General features: G+C 36.4%; 1 protein-coding gene across 3 annotated transcripts in view; it reads left to right on the top strand.

The window, feature by feature from the left end:
• The window catches only part of LOC121969990 (alpha-N-acetylglucosaminidase-like), a 104,324-nt gene that overhangs the window by 75,958 nt on the left and 8,464 nt on the right, over positions 1 to 19,902 (top strand). For all 3 annotated transcript variants that reach the window (XM_042520371.1, XM_042520373.1, XM_042520372.1), the window contains exons 11-16: positions 5,390 to 5,437; positions 6,102 to 6,211; positions 6,327 to 6,429; positions 6,546 to 6,644; positions 12,035 to 12,145; positions 12,405 to 12,640. In XM_042520371.1, the coding sequence (XP_042376305.1) occupies positions 5,390 to 5,437; positions 6,102 to 6,211; positions 6,327 to 6,429; positions 6,546 to 6,644; positions 12,035 to 12,145; positions 12,405 to 12,640 (707 nt within the window). The remainder of the gene's footprint in view (positions 1 to 5,389; positions 5,438 to 6,101; positions 6,212 to 6,326; positions 6,430 to 6,545; positions 6,645 to 12,034; positions 12,146 to 12,404; positions 12,641 to 19,902) is intronic.

Below are 19,902 nucleotides of genomic sequence, written 5' to 3' on the forward strand. Positions count from 1 at the left end.
AAGAACTAAAGAAGAAAAGAAAAGAAAAGAAAGGAAAAAAAGACATTATTACTGTTGGTGCAGTGGAGTCGGCAAGAGGGGGGTGAATTGCCTACAAAATCATATTATACCCTCCTCAAGGCTTTCAACTCAAAATGCAACACTAATAATATAAAAACTAAATAGCAGAAAAAGAAGAGGAGACAAGGATTTAACTTGGTTACAACCAAGATGGTTGTTAATCCAAGGCGATTGAACAGCTCCACTAGAGTATCTCCTTCATGGTAAGCGGAGAAACCTTTTTACACACTTAGAATGCTCAGAAGTTGCTAGGAATGAACACCGAGTTGAATGCTTGAATGAATACTATTTCCTAGCTCCAGGGGCCATTTTATAGCTCCTGGAAATCTTATCTCGAAGGTCCAAGGCGCCTCCAACAGAGGTCCAAAGCGCCTCCAACACTATGGATAAAACTTTATCCATTGCGCAAATGGTCATCTTTGACCTGTCTGAGGCGCCTCCATTTAGCAATGAGGGCGCCTTCAAGGTGAAGGCGCCTCCATTGATCAATGAAGGCACCTCGGGCTTTACTTCCAGCTCACTTTCTCCTTTGTTTTGACTTCTGAAGCTCCATGTGTTTGGGTGATTCCGGCCAACCGAAATAGGGCTCACCCGAACCCAATTTCCGGCCTTCTCCTCGAGCAGTCTTCTTTCCCGGCTTTACGTCCCTCGAACATCGCGTACGTTCTTCTCGTCCACCGGTGTATTATTCCGCAGCTCTCTCGTCCTTCAGACGCACCGAGTCCGTCAGCTCCCTTTCCGTGCCGTCCTTCTCGCTAGCTGCGTCTTCCGCTCGACATCCTGTGCTCCTGAGCTCCTGCACACATAGACACAGGGATCAACAACAAACAGAACCTAACTAACTTGGTTGATCACGTCAAAATAACCACGGGGTCCAACAATTTCTCCCTTTTTGATGTGCATCAACCCAAGTTCAAGTTAGGGTAAAAACAAACAAATAGTAATTTTAAGAAAATTACTAAACTAACATTTTAAGCACATAAATTGCAATAATAGAATTTGCATAAGTTAGAATAAAAAACATTTAATCTCCTAACTCCCCCTAAACTTGTTACCTAAATTCTCCCCCTTTGATCACAGCAAAAACGGGGGAAAAAAATTCCTAAGTCATGTAAAACAAATTTCTGAGAATTTTGAAAGAATTTTCTATGTTAAAACTTAGGCAAGAAAAAGAAATTTCTAATTTAGTTCTAATTTCAGAAGAAATTTTTAACTTAGGCAAAAAAAAATATTATAGAGAATTTTCTTAAGTAAAAAAAATTTATGGAAGAAATATTTTTGTTGAATTAAAAAGATGTTAAAGAAAAACTTTCTAAAGCATTATTTAATTTCAATTTTAATGCTTTACCAGAAAGTTAATTAAACATTTTATTTCAATATTTTGGTTTCCAGGTCGTGGCGAGACACTAGACTTTCTTGGTTATTAGAGTAACAACCACTTCCTTAGACAAAACCTCATAAAGAAATTGTAATGTTTAATTTTCTCGCTGTAAGTCCTAACTTAAAAATAATTTAAACTAGCAAAGATTTTAGAACCCAGTATAGGTTCCTTCCTACAGGATTGTTTAAGAACTTAGGGGGTATATAATTTCTTGGAATTCGTCTAAGTTGTCCCTGATGCTTTCTTATATACCAGTTTAATTTTCCATAAACTTTAATTTTTGATTTTTGAACAACATTAGTGTTTAAACATGCATCAGATTTTAAACTTTCAATTTGAAGTTTCAATTTATCATTTCCAGATTTCAAACTATCTAACATTTTATTTAAGTTAGCAATTTCTTTTTCTGATTCAGCTAAGTTTTTAGAAAGAGCTTTAATAAATTGAAACGACTGTTTAGGGTTTAGAGCACGTACCTTACTTACCTTACTTTGTGATGCTCCCCCTTCATCATAGCTTTCCTCTTCTGATGCTCCTCCCCCTTCATCTATGCTCATTTCTGAACTTGACTCTTCATCTAGTTGGTGGTTCGCCATCAGCGCTAGTCCCGAGAAGGCTTCGACTTTAGATTCGGAGGACGTTGAATCGTCCCATGTGGCCTTCAGGATTTTGTGCTTGGAGGTGTTTGACTTGTGCTTTACCTTCTCCTTGTCTTTTGTCTTTTCCTTTATTTTTGGGCAGTCATCCTTGATGTGCCCTTCTTCGTTGCAATTGTAGCACTGAACCGTCCTTCTGTTGCGCTAATCTTTCTCGACTGTGATCGAAATTTATTAGTTTTAAGAAATTTATTGAAACATCTTACCAGTAGCGCTGCTTCGGTTTCGTCAATTGAAGCTTCGGAGTCGGGATCGTTTAACTTGGATTGTAAGGCGATGTCGAGGTTTGACCTCACTATTTCTTTAGGCTCTGTAATTCGAGACTCGTGAAGTTCTAAGCTAGAGAATAAACTTTCTAAGCTACTTACATCAAAGTCCTTAGAGATGTAATAAGCATCTACTAAGGAAGCCCATTCCGGAGTTCTGGGGAAGGCGTTTAGTGCATACCGGATGGAATCTCGGTTAGTTACCGTTTCGACGAGATTTGTCAATTGCGTTATCAGCTCCTTGATCCTCGCTTGAAGTTGCGCAACCTTCTCGTCGTTGTTCATCCGGAGATTTGTTAGTTGTGTCCGGAGGACGTCGCGCCTTGCCAGCTTCGCTTCTGAGGTGCCCTCGTGGAGCTCCAGGAATTTATCCCAGAGGTCTTTGGCGGAATCGTAGCTTCCGATCTGACTTATCTCCTGGGGCAGCAGAACACTGAGCAGGTGAAATTCCGCCTTTCCGTTGGCCAATCAATTGGCCTGCTCCTTCTTCGTCCAGTTGCATTCTTCTTTGTCTTTTGGCGCTGTATATTCATATTTCATTATTAAAAGAATATCGAATTCGGTCTTAAAAAATACCTCAATTTTACGTTTCCACGTAGCGAAGTCTCCGTCAAACTTCGGGGGATGAATGTTCGCTCCGGCCATCGTCCTGATCTTTGTGCTTCAGTTGACGGTTAGTTCTTCTGAGGCGGTCGGGCTCTGATACTACTTGTTGGTGCAGCGGGGCCGGCAAGAGGGGGGTGAATTGCCTGCAAAATCAGATTATACCCTCCTCAAGGCTTTCAACTCAAAAATGCAACATTAATAATATAAAAACTAAATAACAGAAAAAGAAGAGGAGACAAGGATTTAACTTGGTTACAACCAAGACGGTTGTTAATCCAATGCGGTTGAACAACTCTACTAGAGTATCTCCTTCACTGTAGGCGGAGAAGCCTTTTTACACACTTAGAATGCTCAGAGGTTGCTAGGAATGAACACAGAGTTGAATGCTTGAATGAATACTATTTCCTAGCTCCAGGGGTCATTTTATAGCTCCTGGAAATCTTATCTCGAAGGTCCAAGGCGCCTCCAACAGAGGTCCAAGGCGCCTCCAACGAGTGGATGGATAAAACTTTATCCATTGCGCAAACGGTCATCTTTGACCGTTCTGAGGTGCCTCCATTGAGCAATGAGGGCGCCTTCAAGGTGAAGGCGCCTCCATTGATTAATAAAGGCGCCTCGGGCTTTACTTCCAGCTCACTTTCTCCTTTGTTTTGACTTCCGAAGCTCCATGCGTTTGGGTGATTCCGGCCAACCGAAATAGGGCTCATCCGAATCCAATTTCCGACCTTCTTCTCGAGCAGTCTTCCATCCCGGCTTTACGTCCCTCGAACGTTGCGCACGTTCTTCTCGCCCACCGGTGAACTCTTCCGCAGCTCTCTCGTCCTTCGGACGCACCGAGTCCGTCGGCTCCCTTCCTGTGCCATCCTTCTCACTAGCTGCGTCTTCCGCTCGACTTCCTGCGCTCCTAAGCTCCTGCACACTTAGACACAGGGATCAACAACAAACATGACCTAACTAATTTGGTTGATCACATCAAAATAACCACGGGGTCCAACAATTACCTCATTATGGCTGTAGACTGAACTCTAACCTCATCACAGTTGCCTCGCAGAAGCTCACGCCTTCTTGGTGCTAACGTTGCACAAGCTTCTTGTGAAGGATCTGATGTCGTTGTCAGTGTCATTACAGCCTTGCATGAAGTCTCCAAAGTTGGTGGTGGTGTTCTCATCTATTACAGTTAGTGGGCCTGATATATCTGTTGGTTTTGTGAGTCAATTTATGCTGATAAGTTTCACTGGGAGAAACTATTAAAAATCCTTCAATATTAAATTCCTATGGAAAGATTTACTTTATAAGAATCTTGGACATTAAATATTGAGGCCCTTTAGACGTCAATTATGTGGGTCTAGTATTGATGAGGCATACTTCATGTTTTTGTATGCATGCCGGAAGCACCTCCTAATGTGGAAAACCAAGAGGTATTGTAGCACAATCTAGTGGATAATGGCATATACAACTTGTAATAAAATCCTTTCTTGATGATCTGATCTCGTCTTTAATAGTATGGAACTAATGAATATTCATTATAATATGAAGAAGTCATTTACAGTGATAATATACAGTGTTCCATACTGCACTAAGGCGGACTACCACTTTATCCACAATGCAGATATGATTATCAGAAGATTTACACTACTTTTCTTCTAAAGAACAAATTTCAGCACATTTATCAAGCCTATCATTGGCCAATTGATTTGTTACTATATCTAAGTTAGGCATGATAGAAAGCTATTTTTCACCTTAACAGGTGTTAACTAAGAATATTACATGTGGAACACATATTAGTCTTATGTCTAAGTTTAAATAAAATTAGTTATTTCTCTAAGTACTACCAATACATGGATTTAACCATATTTCAGGCAATAATAAGATATCTAAGTTTCAACTGAGTTTGTTCACTAATTCCTGAAACTTATGCTGTTAAGTCAGTGTCCAAGATGTACCTTTTATTGTCTCATGTTCCTCACGTTTTGAAGTTTACTAAGCTGAACCAATATTGCTAAATTTTAATGCATCTCTTCATATTCTCCTTTTATTATTTCCCCATCATGTTTTGATGTGTTTAAATTGGACCAATATCATTAAAATTTAATGTCTCTTCATATTCAAAAAGCATAAGCTGTGAGGATTGGTTTAATGTAGACTTTCTATTTTTTGATTCCCACCCCCCACCCACACTTACCCATTATCTGAATTGTACTAAACCTGATCCCAACATGTGGATTGACATAACTGGAGTATGTTTTTCTGTACTGGCATTTGCAGGATTTAAATACAGAATATCATGTTGTTACACCTTGTGGTTTTAGAGTGAACACTTCAAATGCATAGACTATTAGGAAATTACTCCATTATACTTTTTATAATATTCCCAACAAATATAGATATTAAATAAATTTTTGGTTATTGAAACTTCACAGGGCTGGTTATTCTCCTATGATCCATTTTGGAAGCCCCCTCAGATGAAGGTAACATTTACCTCTACCTGTTTATTTAGGTTTATTGACAAAATGTTCTTTCAACATCTTACTCTCTACAATAACTTGTTATCCTGTCTAGAATTTTCAACGTGGACAAGTGAATGTTGTCTTGAAGTTTATTTGATACACAATCATGTCAATACTTTCTAAGTACTGATGGTTCAGTGTTGGAAACAATAATTTCTTAGCCTCTGTATTTTCAAGAATTTTTAAGGATGTTTTATATGAAAGGCAAAAAAATATACTTGCAGTCCCATCAAGTACCAACTAGTTAATTTCTTCATGCAAGGTCATTTACAAAAATATTTGTTGTTGATAAAAAAACCACTAGCTATCATTTAATTGCATTGTTTTCTCTCTGCATTTATGCAAAAATTCTGAATCAGCTTTATTAGTATCAAAACTATTATAATAGTGAGAAACACCAGGTCATCACAATACAAGTATTGCCTAACATTACAAGAGCACGTACATACTAAACCATATTGGTAATCCAAATCCGTTACATATTCTAGATGTTATTTCTAAGTGTTACCTCTTCTTTCCAATACTTAAAATTGTAGCATTTCCTCTCATATTACAATTTATTATTATTATTATTATTATTAATTTTTTATTTTATCTTATTTTATTATTATTTTTTTTTGCCTAGGCTCTCCTTCATTCAGTTCCAATTGGTCACATGGTAGTTCTTGATCTGTTTGCTGAAGTAAAACCAATATGGTTCACCTCAGAGCAATTTTATGGCGTTCCCTATATCTGGAAAGTTCCTCATTCTCTGTTTGATTGAATTTTGTAATTTTAGCAAGATAATTTGTAACACTTCTTTTTATTTTGAAAAAATAACCTACACGGATTTCTTTCAACTTTTTCGCAGGTGTATGCTACATAATTTTGCTGGAAACATTGAGATGTATGGTATTCTGGATTCCATTGCACTGGGACCTATTGAAGCTCAAATAAGCAAAAATTCAACCATGGTTAGTTGTTTTTCCATATTATTCTAATGCATTGGGTGATTTCATTTTTTTTTCCTTATTTCTTTAGTTGATATACTATGATTCTCTATACTTGCTGCCATATTTCTTGACTGAAGGTTGGTGTTGGAATGTCGATGGAAGGCATTGAGCAAAATCCTATTGTTTACGATCTTATGTCTGAAATGGCATTTCATCACAAGCCAGTAAATGTGAAGGTAAATTTCATTTTTTCTCTTATGCCCATCTCTTGTGCTTGTTACATACTGCCACATTTGTAAAGATATGCAGTCAATGTATTACAAAGCTCCTTGTATTTCATTATCATTATTTTGGACGTTTGTGATTTTCCTTGAGTAATATATCATTTATAAATTTGTTTCCTCCACCTAGGTGAATCATTGAGTCTGGTTTTTCTGTTTCCTTATATTTGTGATTTATATCTGAGGTACAACGTCCAACTTTACAGCATTCTAAGCTTGATCTGACATCTGCATCTCTTCAAACTGCTTCTTTCACAAACAATCAACTTTCACATGACATTCCACAGCGCTCTTCTAGAATCACTCATCCATTGGATTGGTATGACTTTTCCTATACATCTCTTCATACTACTTTTTCCAGTGTTCCTATTCCTTCATGTTATTCAGAGGCTGCTAAACATGATTGTTGGCGCAAGGAAGAACTTCAAACTCTTTTGGACAATCACACTTGGGATATTGTTCTATGCCCTCCAAATGTTAAAGTCATTGGTTGTAAATGAGTCTACTCTATCAAGATTCATTCAGATGGTATGTTAGATCATTGTTGCTTTGGGTAACAAACAAGAGTGACATCAATTATGACAAGACTTTTGCTCCGGTTACTAAGATGTCAACGGTTCGAATGGTTATTTCAATTGTTGCTTCACAAGGATGGCCACTTTATCATATGGATGTTAAGAATGTGCTTCTTCATGGTGATCTCAAAGAAGAGATTTACATGGTTCCACCGCCGACTTTATCTTCTTCTTCTTTGGATGTTTACAAGTTGAAGAAATCTTTATATGGGTTAAAACAAGCTCCTCGGGCATGGTTTGATAAATTTAGATCCACTTTGCTCCAATTTCATTCAAGCAAAACCAATATGATTCATCTTTGTTTCTTTTCAAGACATCTACTCGGTCATTCTCTTAGTTTATGTTGATGATATTGTTATGACCAATTCTGTCTTAATTGCTCTTTTGAAACAACATCTTTAAGCCCCATTTCATATATGAAGGATCTCGGTCCTCTTACTTATTTCTTGAGTTTTGAGGTTCATACTAATCCTTCTGGTATTTTTTTTGCATCAACATAAGTACACACAAGATTTGCTTCATTTAGACGGTCTCCAAGATGCTTCTACTATAGCTACTCCACTTGAAGTAAACACAATGTGAAGGATCGAGAAGAATCGATAGAGGAGGGGGGGGGGGGGGGTTGAATATCGCTTCTTAAAAACTTCTTTTATCATATTCTTAAAATCGAAATAGAGTATTAGCAGCGGAATAAAAAGAGACAAAGACACAGATCGTTTTTACTTGGTTCGGAGTCTAGGTCAACTCATAATCCAAGACCCTTGATCCTTAATCGCACCGTTGGACAATTCACTATAATTCTTCTTTCCGAAACCTTCATAAGAAGCAATTCATACAATGAAATTAATACAATAAAATACAAGCTAAAATAAAAATACCTACAATACAACAACGAAGATCGTCGAAGCTTCTTGGTGATGTATCTTGCACATTGAGTAGAATAACAGAAGCAGCACGAGCAGCAGCGTAGTAGAACAAAAGAATGCAGAAAGTTGCTTCGATTTGGTGCTCAAGGCTTGCTTTTATACGTGTTGATCGGTCGACTAATAAACCCTTCAGTCGACTAATAAACTCGACTGATCTGTTTGGTCGACTAAACCAAATATGGCAAGCACAGTGTCAGAATCGATCTCGGCAGAAGTTGGAAACTGTAAGGATCGGTCGACCGGTCATGGTGATTAGTCGACCGATTAATTAAATTCTCTTGATAGCACAGGGTTAGATGCACAGTATATAATAGATATCCCTGCAACACAAAGTGATCACATAGATATTATGCATGACTAATAGACAATAATATCTGTCTTGATCTCAACTTGGAAATCTCCCGGTATCTTCAGTTGGATCAGCGACTTAGGATTTGTTCCTTTTCGGAACATGACCTCACTGACGTTCTTCTCCAGTTGCTTACCTGAACCTACCTACCAAACATGGTCCTCCAGACTTGTTTAGACTTTCTCTGCTCAGTGTCTGATCCCTGATCCACTAAGGCTTTTTCTGTAATACTATATTAGCCAACAATAATAATAGTAATGCACAATAATATGGTAAAATTAAACTTGATATCGGATCCTCCAGACCTATCGAATCCTTTTACCTGACTTCCACGATCCATTGCGATTTCCCTTGCCTAGACGCAACTAGGACTTTCCTTACCTAACCGCAGTTAGGACTAGTCACTCGGTTGACTTCTCACCCTTGCCTAGCCGCGACTAGGACTCCCCTTGATCAAACTCCATTAAACATATTTGTCGGATATTAAAACCTTGGAGGTCGATTGCACCAACACAAAGTACTGTTTTGAGGAGGGTAATCTTCTTTCTGATCCTACTATATTTCAATAATTGGTGGGCAACTTGAACTATTTGACTGTTACTTGATCGGATATTTCCTTTGCTATTCAACAAGTTAGTCAATTTAAGACAAAACCCCTTCATCTACATTTAGTTACTGTTCATCGAATCATTCAATAATATCTTCGTGGGACATCTTGTTGTGGATTGTTTTTTCCATCCAGTTCTCCTCTTCATCTTGTTGCCTATAGTGACGTTGATTGAGTTGGATGTCCTGATACTCGCCGATTTATGACAGGTTAGTGTATGTTTCTCGGTGATTCCTTGATTTCTGGGAAGAGCAAGAAGCAAGATCGTGTTTCTGAATCTCCTACAGAGTCCGAATATCGTGCTATGTCTATTGCTTGTTATGAGATTGTTTGGCTTCGTGGTTTTCTAACTGAGCTTGGTTTCTCTAAGTCTACTCCTACTCCACTTTATGTTGATAACACTAGTGCCATTTAGATTGTTGCTAATCCTATTTATCATGAGCATACTAAGCATATTGAAATGGATTGTCACTCTATTTGCGAAGCCGTCGATACTCATATTATTTCTCTTCCTCATATTTCCACCAACGTTCAGATAGATGATATATTTACTAAGACCTTGATGCGACAACGTCATCAATTTCCAGTGGACAAATTGATGCTTCTTGATCGACCAGCATAAATTTGAGGGGGGATGACAACATATATAGTAACATATATCAAGCCTTAATTATGATAGCATATATGACAACATATATCATATATGACAGCATATATCAAAACTTAATTAATAGTTATAAATATATTATAGTGGTAACTTCCTTAGCTGTAAATATATTGTAATTAATAACATAGTTATACCTTCTTGATTTAGAGAGATTACTAGAAATCAGCGGATTTATGGTTGAAGATCTGTTCTGTAACTTTTTGTAAATCGCTAACATTTTCTATATAATGAGAAAAACACTCATGGTAAGGGTATTCAATCCATTTGACACTACCCAGAAAACTTGAATAAATTAAGTGTAAATTATTATAAAACGAAAGAAGTATAAAATTTACAATTGAAGATAAAATTAAAACTAAATGATTACAAACTTGTTTTATTCTAAAACTTACAAAGACTAAACATATATTAGCAATCTAATTAATTATTATGTAAATAGTTAATTGCAATAATAAATTAATCAAAAATTACAATTTATATTAAATAAAATAAATCATATTATTATTAGTAATTCAATTAATTAAATATTGAAACCGTTCTGCCATTGCATGATAAGCACTAAAACTTTATCATGCCGGTCAAAATATAAGACTTTGCTACTGCTCAAGATTTTCAATCTATAAACAAAGTTGAGAAGAAAATTTCTCTCTTATTTTATTAATGAACCAAGACACCCTTTAATAATGACAATGGGAGTTAATAAATAAATAAATTAACTATTCTACATAAATAAAATATTCTATCAAATCACTCTAATTGATTATATCCTTATTTGCACCCATGATTGGCTCTATACAAAGCAAGATAAAATACTTGATTATTTCCTACAAAATCTTAGTTTGATCTACTCCATTCTATTGAATGTCTTCCTGCCTCCACCACAAATGGGATTAAAGAACATCTTCAAGTGTGTTTGGAGGCTGTAAGTGAGGAGTTTTCTTCTCCAGTAGTTTATGGTAGATGAGAAGTGCTGGAAGTGAGGTTTTCATTGCTTCTCCATGGTGTTGAGAGAGGAGTTTAGGGTTGATTAAGAGATCTTTTAAGGGGTGGGCAGCAGGTTTTCCTGTTTTATTGTACACTTTCTCTCAAGTTATCTACACAAATTCTTCTCCAGGAGTAGGCTTATGCTAAACTATGTTATATTGCTCTCGTTTCTTCTTTCATGCTTGTATCATTCTATAAAGGAAGACAAAGACTCCACATTTGTGGTGGATCTAAAAGTATGTGTTTTGACGACAATACTACCCATTAGTATTGGAGCGGTCTTTAATTCTGTCAATTGGTGTTAAAGACACATGATCACAACAAATGCTATCAAAGTTAAGATTATGATATCTTAGAACATTGCATCTACAGCTTTATAGTGGATGGAGCAGTCAACACAGAATGGCTGAGACTTCAGTGAGAATTGGGGACTTCAGTGAGATTCTAGAGGTTCAAAATTTTCTTTGTTGATACAACATGGTAATGGGATAATCTACTTGACAGAGGAGGAAAAACTATTAAACATCCCAGAAAGCTATTGGAAGATCATTGAGAAAAAAGAAGTCACTACTATCAGATTATACTTTGCAAATAGTATTGTTCATATGATTGAAGTAGTGTTACCAGTAAAGTTGCAACACAAGGCATCATACAAAGATTGAAATAATGATATATGGCTCAGTTTTATTTACCATCTCAGGAGAAAACTATATAAGATGCATATGGCAGATGACAAAAACCATATGGAAACACTGCATTGATAAGCTGACCAACATTAGTGAGAACTGAGAAGATCTCAAAACAATCTCTCTTTTAATATTAAATGTTTGACAGTACAGAAGGAAAATTTAATCTCAGATAATCTCTCTTCTCATTTATTCTTCCATAAGAAGATTCCCATTCTCTTCTATTAACTAATCCATGAAGATCTAACATCTTGTCTTCTGCACAAAAGCTAGATTATTCCTGGTGGGATCCTCTGGTCCGCAAATTTGTGGACCAGAGGATCCACTCATATTATCTTGGTCATTCGTCACTATGTTTGTAACAATGATTATACTTTAGATGCTTGTTTCCATTTTGATTTTTTTTTTTTTGAAAATCTGACTTGTTATTCATACATGAGGTAGTTATTGCCTAATAGCAATAGTATGTACTAATTTATTGCATTGATTATTATACAAAAAATAGATTCAGCCCATTAATGAAATCCCAACTTGGTTTGTTGATTTTGTAGGTGTGGGTTGACCAATATGCATCAAGGAGATATGGAAAAAATGTTTCAGGTCTACAAGAGGCTTGGCAGATATTGTATCATACTCTCTATAATTGCACTGATGGTGCTTATGTGAGTTGGTTCATTGTTTGTTTTGGATGTTTTGGCTATTCCCCTGATTTTCTGTTTGTGACTAAACTGTAGATTCATCATGCATTACAATTTCTGACATTAAATATTCTATTAGTAAAGTTGATGCATAGGGGTTTAGTATATTGATTTGGAAATTAGTTATTAGTGTGCTGCCTCTGAAACATCTATTTTGTACTCGTGGCCTTGCTTACCCAGTAAAGTTGTACATATTTTTATACATTTTTTGGCTTGATAACAGGACAAAAACAGAGATGTTATTGTTGCATTTCCAGATGTTGATCCATCAGTCATCTTAATACCGGAGTTATCAGGAAGAAAGTATTTTAGAGGACACATATTAAAAAGGAGACAAATGAAGGAAACAACTGACTCTTATGAGCATCCACATTTATGGTATTCAGTGTCTGATGTCATAAACGCATTAGTTCTTTTTTTAGAAAATGGAGATGAAGTAGCGGATTCCCGCACTTTCAGGTAGTACGTATTTCATTTACTTAACCATAAAGCTTGTGGCAATATAGTTAGATGTTCAGCACCTACTTGTGCTCTTGTTTTAAGTTTGCATATGGCTATATGTATAGGACTTCTTATGATTAAACCCATTTGGAAGGGAAATAAAAAATTGGCAAGTAGTAGCAAATTCCAAGTATGTGATTCTAGAAAATAAGGTTATTATTCAAACTCATAGGTTTAGATAGTATGTAGTATCAGATGTATTCTTGATAATCCTTGGTTTTTTCATCCAGATTTTTAGTTTGGAGTCTAGGAGATAAAGGTATAAGTTAGCTAATTATTTAATTAACTTTCGAAAATTAAGAGGAGCTCAAAGAATAGAAATGTTTTTTTTTCTTACCTGCTTTATAAGAATAAGGTGATATACAATTTAGTTTTAATTATAGAGGGATATAGTGTTAGGGTCGATTAGTTAGTTGGCAAGTCATGCATGGGAAGGAGTAAATAGACAATATACCTAAATTTAAATTCTCGCGTAAGCACAAATAATGAAACCATTAAATGTGCATGTGCTTTGTGTGTTCTTAGTATCAAAACTTTAGAGCAGAAATAAATGTAAGTACCCCGGATTAGTTTTGATATGGTCAATCGAGTTAAGTTAGGTCATGTGGGTTTGATGCCTTATGTCTGAGTATGCAGGAATTTAGGAACACAAGAATTGAGCGGAAGACGCAGCTAGCGAGAAGGATAGCACGAAAAGCGAGTTGACGGACTCGGTGAATTCGAGGAACAAGATTTTGCGGAAGAGTACACTGGTGGATGAGAAGGATGTGCGCGATGAGATGAGAAGCCGGGGAGGAAGCTTGCTCGAGGAGAAGACCAGAGTTGTGTTTGGGTGAACTCAATTTCGGACAGCCTGAGCAACACCCAAGGGAGCAGGATCAAAGAAGATCAACTTGAAGGTTGATCTTGAAGACTCGAGGTGCCTCACTTGTATGGAGCCACCTCGGAAGCCCGCTCTTGAAGCTGCCGCATTCAGTATTTGAGGTGCCTTTATTGCGTGTGAGGCGTCTCGCATGAAAAGACGCGAAGGCGCCTCAAGCAAGCTCAAAGGCGCCTTAAGCAAGGGCACAGAGGCTCCTCCAATGACATTGAAAGCGCCTCCAACCAATCAGAGCCGTTGGTTGACTGTTAGAACGTGGATAAAACTTTATCCACGATGGAGGCGCCCTGGATGACTTTGGAGGTGCCTCCAACCAACAGTAACTTTTTCCAAGAGGCTATAAAAAGCCCCCTAGAGTTAGGAATTATTCAATAATCATAGTATCCATCTTTCTAATAATTTTTGAGCTTTTAAGTGTGTAAGAGGCTTTTCCACCTCCAATGAAGGAGATTTTTAATGAGCTTTCAATTGCCTTGGATTAATAACCTCTCCGGTTGCAAACCAAGTAAAATTCCTGAGCCTCTTTATTTTATGTTATTTATTTTAATTGTTTAATTAATTTGATTATCCTTGCTAAAAAAAAGTAAGATATTTGGCTAACTTTCTTTTCAGGCTATTCATTTTTCTCTAGCCAACCTAACGCGGACCTACAATTAGTATCAGAGTCAAGTTTGCTTTAGAAGAACTAATTGTCAACTGAAGCAACGAAATGATGGCGGATCGAGATTTACCTGCCAAAGTTTGAGGGAGAGTTCGCGCTATAGAAGCACCGTATCAAGGTAAGGAGAAGGATGGCAAAGAAATGGAGAGTTCCTTTAGACCAAGAAGTAGCAAATGGACTTCGTGGCCAACTGCAAAGTAGAATTTCATCTGTTGAGCGTTCTACCACAACAAGAATTCAACCGGATTGGAATCTGCAAGTCAGCCAAAGAACTTTGGGAGAAGTTCTTAGAGTTGCACGAAAGAACCTCGAAGGCTAAGCTAGTGAAGGACTTGCTACGGAGTCAATTGACAAACCTCCATATGGAAAAGGGTGAAACGATGGCTCAACTATACACGAATATCAAGGAACTAATCACCAGACTCAACAACCTCAAAGAAACGGTAATTAATCAGGATTCAATAAGGTATACTCTAAATGCATTCTCGAGAACACCCCAATGAGCGTCAATAGTAGACGCCTACTACATTCTAAGGACATCGAGGTAAGTAGTTTAGAAAATTTATTTTGAATTACATGAGTCTAGATACGCAGGCATAAGAAAGGACAAGGAGTCGAACAACATCGCCCTAAACACAAGGAAAGTCGAACAAGATTTGGAGTCATCCCTCGACCCAGATTAAGAAGCGTATATGGTAAGAAAGTTCAAAAAGTTCTTTAAATCTAACAAGCTTAATGAGATGCATGAAAAAAAATCCATGAGGTAAAAGAAAAATCAGATGCTATGACTCTAATGAAGAGGGACATTTAAAGGACAACTACCCAAGATTGAAAAACAAAGGGTCAGACAAGTGCAAACACAAAAACCTCAAGGCCACATTACATCATCATCTGAGTTCGAAAAAGAAGAATACACTGGACTAGCACTGATAGTCAGTCACTAAGAATTAGATGAAAAAACAACCACGGAAGAAAGCATCGATGAAGGGGGAGCTACTTCAGAAGACAACAACAATGAAGGGGGAGAACCCATCTTTAGATCAGATATAGTAAGTGAGATATATCTTCTACCTCCTGATCAGCTATATTCAGGTATTAAATGAATGTCTAAATTTTTTTGCAAGCTATGGTCTAAATATGTAAAATTAAAAAGGGGCAATGTTGATCTCAAAGTAAAATTAGCAACAGCATGTTCGTTAGAACTTTGACAATATTAAAGAAGAAAATGATAAATGAAAGAACAAATAGAAAGTATGGAAAATTTCACGTTTTCTCCAAAAAGAAATTTCAGACATTATAACGGATGTAAATGGTATATTATGAACCATAGGGTCAAATTGTAAAAGTGACAAAAAATAGCATTCCAAGAAAATTTCTAATAAATCCTCTAGGTAGAAATTTATTTTAGATTCCTAAATCATATTTAGCTTGTTAAAATTAATTTCATATGCTTAGTTTTATTTTGATTGAATTATTAACATGTTGGATAAAATTAATTGGATCGTATATCTTCTATTCATATTTTTGCCCAAATTTTTTTCTATGAAAAACGAAATTATTATTTGCTAACAGAAAAAATTTTGAAATTTTTTTGACCTTTATATTATTTTTTATGATTTTTCTAATGAAAATCGGATTTTTAAGATTAAAAATGTTTAGAAAATTGATTTTTAAAAAAATTTAATTTTTCTGTGATAATGAGTTAGGTTTTTTGTTTGAATAAAAATTTTAAGATTTTTTTTTTTTGGTAATTATATGATTTTTATGAATTTCTGACCGAAAAATGTAATTTTAAATTTTAAATATTTTTCGGAGAAATTTTGGAAAACTTGATTTTTCGGCTAAGGAATGCTATATTTTGACCATTGAGAAAAATCAGCAAAATTTTTTGAATGAAAAATCTATTTTTAATCATTTATACAACACAGTGCCACTGATAAAAGTAAAATACTGATTTATAAGCTGATTTATCTTAATTACTTCTTCTTTAAATGCCTTGGCATTTTAACGAGCACCTTGTGTGTCAAAATCCCTAAAGTCTTGACTTTGGGATCTACTTAAGGCCTTGGCCTTTTTCTTTCTTTTCTTTATCTTTCTTATACTTGTTAATACCTCTAATAAAAGAATGCTTCTTTAAAAACTGAAATGTTTAAACAAATTCCAACTTTGAAATGCATAAACAAAAATCTGCATACTATGCTAATCAAAATTCTGCATACTATACTAATCAAGATTCTGCATTCTATGCTACACTATTTCTGCATACTATGCAAACATAAATTCTGCACTATAATACTTAACCAAACTGCACTATAATCTTTTTCTTTAAAAACTGCACTATAAGTTCCACAAAAAATTTGCACTACAAGTTCCACAAAAAATCTGCACTATAAATTTCACAAAAAATCTGCACTACAAGTTCCACCAAAAATCTGGACTATAAACTTTAAAGAAATCTGCACTATAAGATCTTAAGAAATCTGCACTACATGCTCTAAAGAAATTTGCATTTTAAGCTCTAAGAAATCTGCACTACAAGCTTAATTAAAATCTGCACTATAAGCTTACATAAAAATCTGCACTATACAACAACAACCAAGCCTTTTCCCACTAGGTGGGGTCGGCTGTATGAATCCTTTTACGCCATTGAGCCCTATCTCTTATTATATTATCATCTATATTTAAATAAATTTTATCTTGTTTTATTGTTACTAACCAAGTCTTTTTTGGTCGTCCTCTTCCTCGTTTGATATGCATGTTTATCATGGTTTCACATCGCCTAACTGGAGTATTTGTTGGTCGTCTAAGTACATGTCCGTACCATCTTAAACATGTCTCTCGGAGTTTGTCCTCAATAGATGCAACTCCGACTTTCTCTCTAATGCTCTCATTCCTTATTTTGTCCATCTTCGTATGTCCATACATCCACCTTAACATCCTCATCTCTACAACTCTCATCTTATGCTCATGTGCTCGAGTCATAGTCCAACATTCAGCTCCATATAACATAGCAGGTCTAATTGCGGTTTTATAGAACTTACCTTTAAGTTTAAGAGGTACTTTACGGTCACATAAAACACCCGACGCTCCCCTCCATTTCACTCATCCTGCTTGTATTCTATGTAAGACATCTTTCTCAATCCCTCCATCATTTTGTAAAAATGATCCTAAATATTTAAATCTCTCGATTCTGGGCAACTCGTCCTCTCCTATCTTAACAATTATTTCATTACTTCTAATATTGCTAAACTTAAATTCCATATATTCTGTCTTTAATCTACTAAGCTTAAAATCTTTCCCTTCTAGTGTTTCCCTCCAAGATTCAAGCTTAGCATTTACTCCTTCACGTGTCTATCTACCAAAATAATATCATCTGCAAACAACATGCACCACGGTACTGTGTCTTGAATTTGCGCAGTGAGTTCGTCCATAATTAGTGTAAAAAGACAGGGACTTAGGGCTGTACATAAAAATCTGCACTATAAGCTTAATTAAAATCTGCACTATAGGCCTAATTAAAAATCTGCACTATAAGCTTAATTAAAATCTGCACTATAAGCTTAATTAAAATCTGCACTATAAGTTTAATTAAAACTGCACTATAAGCTTAATTAAAATCTGCACTATAAGCTTACATAAAAATCTGCACTATAGGCTTAATTAAAAATCTGCACTACAAGCTTAATTAAAATCTGCACTATAAGCCTACATAAAAATCTGCACTATAAGCTTAATTAAAATCTGCACTATATGCTTAATTAAAAATCTACACTATAAGCGCTTCTCATGCTTCGAATTCAAGAAGAACAAAGGTCCGAAACTACTCCTACTGCAGGTGAGAAGCACTTACCTTGCTTCTTGGACTCACAACCGAACAAGAAGAGCTTCTAGGACCTTGGCCGGCCGCTGGAGACGATGCCCTAACTCCCTTTTGTTTTCTGTCCGAGCTCCGCCGTCGCACGCAGAAGAGAAGGAGAGAATGGTTTAGGTCACGGGAATAAAACCCTCTCCTAACTTATCCCTTTTATAACCTAGTATTTCTGTTAACTCCTTAAATAAATTTTTATTTTTGTTTTCTAAACAGAACTGCTGCTTGGATTCTTAGTTAGCCAAATCTTTGACCGGGTCAGAGGTCACGGGTTCGATTCCTCAGCCGAACCCTTTTTCTCCTATTTATTTCCTATTTATTAATTACTGCTTAAATAAATTTCGTTCCTTCTTTTAATCACCATCGCTCGCTGGAACACTTGGTCAGCTGTACTTTTGCTAAATCAGAGGTTGCGGGTTCGATTCCTCAGCCGAACCGTTTTATTCCCATTTATTTTCCATTTCCTATTAACTATTACTTAAATAAATTTCATTACCCTTTTTAATCAGCAACCTTCGCTGGGACACTTGGTCAGCCGCGCATTGCTTAAGGTTTGGCTCGTGGGTTCAAATCTCGGCTGCAACCTTTTTCTTCCTATTATTTTCTGTTATCAACTTCTACTACTTAAATACATTTCATGCTTCTTTTAATCAGCAACGACTGCTTGAACACTTGGTCAGCTGGACTCGCTTAAAGCTTGGTTCGGCCGAAGGTCTCGGGTTCGAATCTCGGTTTGGATATTTTTTTGTCGAAACTTCTTTCGTTTAGTAAAAATACCAAACGACCTCCAAAAATTGCATAAAAATACTCTAAAAAATTCTAAAAATCTTTAGAATATTTCTAAAGTATTTCTAAATATTTTTAACCACTATTAGGACTCGTAATGAGGAATTTTGGGTCGTTACAGCCTCCAATGACATTGAAGGCGCCTCCAACCAGTTAGAACCGTTGGCTGACCGTTGGAACATAGATAAAACTTTATCCACGGAGACACCCTGGATGGCTTTAGAGGCGTCTTCAAGCAATGATAACTTTTTTCCAGGAGGCTATAAAAAGCCCTTGGAGCCAGGAATTATTCAACAATCATTGTATCCATCTTTCTACTAATTCCCAAGCTTTTAAAGTGTATAAGAGGCTTCTTCACCTTCAACGAAGGAGACTTTTAGTGAGTTTTCAACCGCTTGGGATTAACAACCTCTCCGGTTGCAAACCAAGTAAAATTCCCCAGCCTCTTTATTTTATATTATTTATTTTAATCGTTTAATTAATTTGATTATCCTTGCTAAGCAAAAGTAAGAGATTGATTTGGCCCCCTCCTAGTTAGTTGGCCTAATGTGTACCTATAATAAGAAACAACACAAACAAACAATGTTGACATATAAATTTAACGTGATTTTAAGACTCTACCCTAAATTCAGAACTTATGACTCATCCACTAAGTCGCCTCTATAGTTGTAGAGACCACATCTTCAAAAGAAGTATTGTGTGGGATAAAGCTTTGAAGCCACTAGTTAACAAGAAGGAATCTCTATGCCTTAGGAAAGAGTTTTGTAGTGGATGGAGAATTCTATTGGAACCACAAGGTTGTTTTGGTGCGATTAGGTCCTGTGTGTTTTTAACCTTGTGTCTAAGTGTGCAGGAGCTTAGGAGCACAGGTAGTCAAGCGGAAGACGCGGTTAGTGAGAAGGATGACACGCGATGTGTCTGAGGGATGAGGCGTTGCGGAAGAGTACACCGATGGACGAGAAGAAAGCGTGCGGTGGTTCCGAGGGACGAGAAGCCGGAGCGGAAGACTGCTCGAGGAGCAAGAG

The sequence above is a fragment of the Zingiber officinale genome, chromosome 4A (genome assembly GCF_018446385.1).
Source record: "Zingiber officinale cultivar Zhangliang chromosome 4A, Zo_v1.1, whole genome shotgun sequence".
NCBI lineage: Eukaryota > Viridiplantae > Streptophyta > Magnoliopsida > Zingiberales > Zingiberaceae > Zingiber > Zingiber officinale.